At 49.8% G+C, this 2,713-nt stretch overlaps 1 protein-coding gene across 1 annotated transcript in view; it reads right to left on the bottom strand.

The window, feature by feature from the left end:
• Nucleotides 1–1,194: 1,194 nt before the first annotated feature.
• LOC103606274 (dedicator of cytokinesis protein 2-like) overlaps nucleotides 1,195–2,713 on the bottom strand; it is a gene marked incomplete at its 5' end in the record, with an annotated part of 28,942 nt that continues 27,423 nt past the window's right edge. Inside the window, one exon of the mRNA XM_008590883.1 lies at nucleotides 1,195–1,729. Coding sequence (XP_008589105.1) covers nucleotides 1,667–1,729 — 63 coding nt within the window. The remainder of the gene's footprint in view (nucleotides 1,730–2,713) is intronic.

The raw sequence follows: 2,713 nt of genomic DNA, 5'->3' as shown, positions 1-2,713 counted from the left end.
GAAAAGGGTTGACAGAGATGGCAAAGGGCACAAGATGATCTGGTGTCTACGTGTGACACTCCTTGGGGCTCCTCTGCCCATGTACACTTTTCTTGTGACTTTGGAAAGTGAATTCAGCCTGATATCAATCCTCTAGGTGCTGTCTACTCACCTTAGAGAACCCACAATGCAGCCGAAACCCCAATCACCACCACGACAGGGAAAGACTAGGGTGGATAAAGGCTACCAGGACTCAGGATATCCTGTGCACTAAGTGTCCAGAGATAATATAAGGTAGTGGCTACGAGCCAGGCTTCCTGGGTTTGAATCTCAGCTTTTTCACTTACCTAGTGTGATCTTAGGTCACTTTATGCCTGTGTCCCTCAGTTTCCTTATCTTAGTAATAATTGCACCCACGTCCTAGGGTCTAGGCAGTCAAGATTCAGGGTGTAAATTCTTGTCATGTTTGTAACACTGTGCCAGGGACAGTCAGGGTTCAATAAATTTGAGTCACCATCATCATTATCTCACATTCCTCGCTACAGCCCAGGGATCAGCCCCAAGAAATGAGCATCCACCCCAAGGTCTCTAGAGGGCTCTAGTTCTGAAGCCCACGTTGCCACGCACTTAATCTCTATCAAGCGTCAATTTCCTTCCCACATGGAGTCCTCAGCCTCCTGCCAAGACCCCTCCCCTGCAGACTCCCTGCAGATGGCAGAGGTGCGATCTGCTGCCGTCCTGTCTGCTGTTGTCCGACGGAGCTCCTCGCTTCCCATGGGCCTCAACTGAGAAGCCTGGGGATTTCTCCAAGGAAAGCCACCACTTCTGACCTGGTGACAAGATCCAAAGGCTGGACCATGAGTCCACTGGATCTCAGACCTCTCTTTCCCTAATTCTTGAGCATTTGGTTGGGGTCTTTATTAGAGTGACCAGACTTGGATGGTTTTGTTATCTCTTTCCAGAAGGGGAGAAAGGTGGTATGACACTCCCTACTGTTCAGACCACACCAGGAAGATTCTGGGCGGATTTTCCCAGCATCCCAGTAACCCAGGGTCACGGAGAAGATTCTTAGGAGTAGCATGGATGAGGTGGGGAAATTGGCATTAGGATAGGCCCCTTAATATCACTGCAGACCCTGGACCTGCCTTCCTTCCAGGGACCTTTCTGCCCAGTCCTGGGCCAATGGATTCAGCAACAGAATTAGGCAACAAGGCATATGTGAACCACTTTTATTGTCAGTAGGAAAGAGCAAAACTGCAGAGATGATGAGCTAGAAAAGAGACTGGTTGGTTGTATTAAAAAATGTAAGGTACAAACAGTAACCAAAAATAGAATAAAAAAAGAATATTTAGAGGCTTTTCTGTTCTGTTAAGTGCTGGGACTTAGAAAATGAAATGAAAACACAGTTCCTTATACCTAAGAAACTGGGTTATAAAAAGATGCTGGAAGAAGACATTCTTGCTGGGTCCTCGTGGCCCAAGAATCCATGGTGGGTCTTCCCCGTCCACCACCCTTCCCCTGCCCCAGCTGAGGCTGAGTTTATTACCACTCAAGTTCAGGGATCCACTTGCCCCTCTGTCTCCTCTAAGTGAGGACAAATGATAAGGACAGTCTTCCCACCCACGCCTCTCCTCTTCTGGAAACTCCCCTCCCTGGCTTTCCCTGTGCAGCCTTGGTCAGCAGCACCTCACAGGTCCGAGGACAGGAGGTCCGGGATCTGTTTGCCTTCTTCAGGCGATTTGCTGGCCAGCTGTGTGGGAGAAGAGAACAAACACACACAACACCAAGATGGGATTCTCATGAGCACCAAAGTGGGGCTTCCCAGTCCCAATCACAAGGGCTGCTACACTGCCCCCTGCCCAAAGCCCAGTGAGTGTGAGCTGCCATGATCTTGGGTTTGGCTAGAGATGCAGTACTAGGCAGTGGTTAAAGCACAGGCTTTGCTATTTCTGGGACCCCTCACTGGCTGTGTGAACTCGGGCACATCGCTTCCCTAACTCCGTGAACCATATAAAATCCTCATCCAGATGGCGGAAGATCAAATGGGGTGTGCGGAAGTGCTTAGCGTGGTGCCTGACTCACTGCACGCTCGCAGTCAACTTGTGATTTTCATAGTATCATAGTCTGATCAATATTATCTGGAGGATCAGAAATGTCATGGTACCTTCTCGATCTTGAGCAAAGACTGACAAGTAACAACAGGAGATGGGACTTGAAGAGTCAGTGCTTCAAAACTAGCTTTTAATTTATAGAATTTTGTAATGAAAGTGCTTCAAAGAAAAAAAGCACTTTCAGCTTCTGAAGACAGGTGTTGAGTGGCTCGGACAGGAGCAACAAAGGGCATTTTAGGCTGGAACTAGCTGCCTGCTGCTTCTGAGCCCTGCACAGCCCCTAGCTGGGTCAGTCCTGGTCAGAGGAGTCGCCTGGGTCCCCAGAGGAGAACTGCACTCCGGACACTGCTGGACAGTGTCCTCAGAGCTCAGGGCCCCCAACCATGCCTACCTGGGAGTGGCCACACATGCACACACCCACACACACACGTGCAAATGCATGCACATGCGTGCACATGCATGCGCCCCCGTTTTCTTCTCTGCGTTGCTCTCTTCCCTTTCTCCTCCCAACCTCCTCCCTTCCTTCTACCCTTCTGGGTCCTCACCATCGTCTTGAAGAACTGATTGACCTTCTTTCGTTTGAGCGTCTTCTTGTCACCGTCTGAGAGATGGAGGAAGGTCTG

The sequence above is a fragment of the Galeopterus variegatus genome, unplaced genomic scaffold (genome assembly GCF_000696425.1).
Source record: "Galeopterus variegatus unplaced genomic scaffold, G_variegatus-3.0.2 Scaffold6423, whole genome shotgun sequence".
Classification (NCBI taxonomy): Eukaryota; Metazoa; Chordata; class Mammalia; order Dermoptera; family Cynocephalidae; genus Galeopterus; species Galeopterus variegatus.
This window is presented reverse-complemented; position numbering and strand designations above follow the sequence as displayed.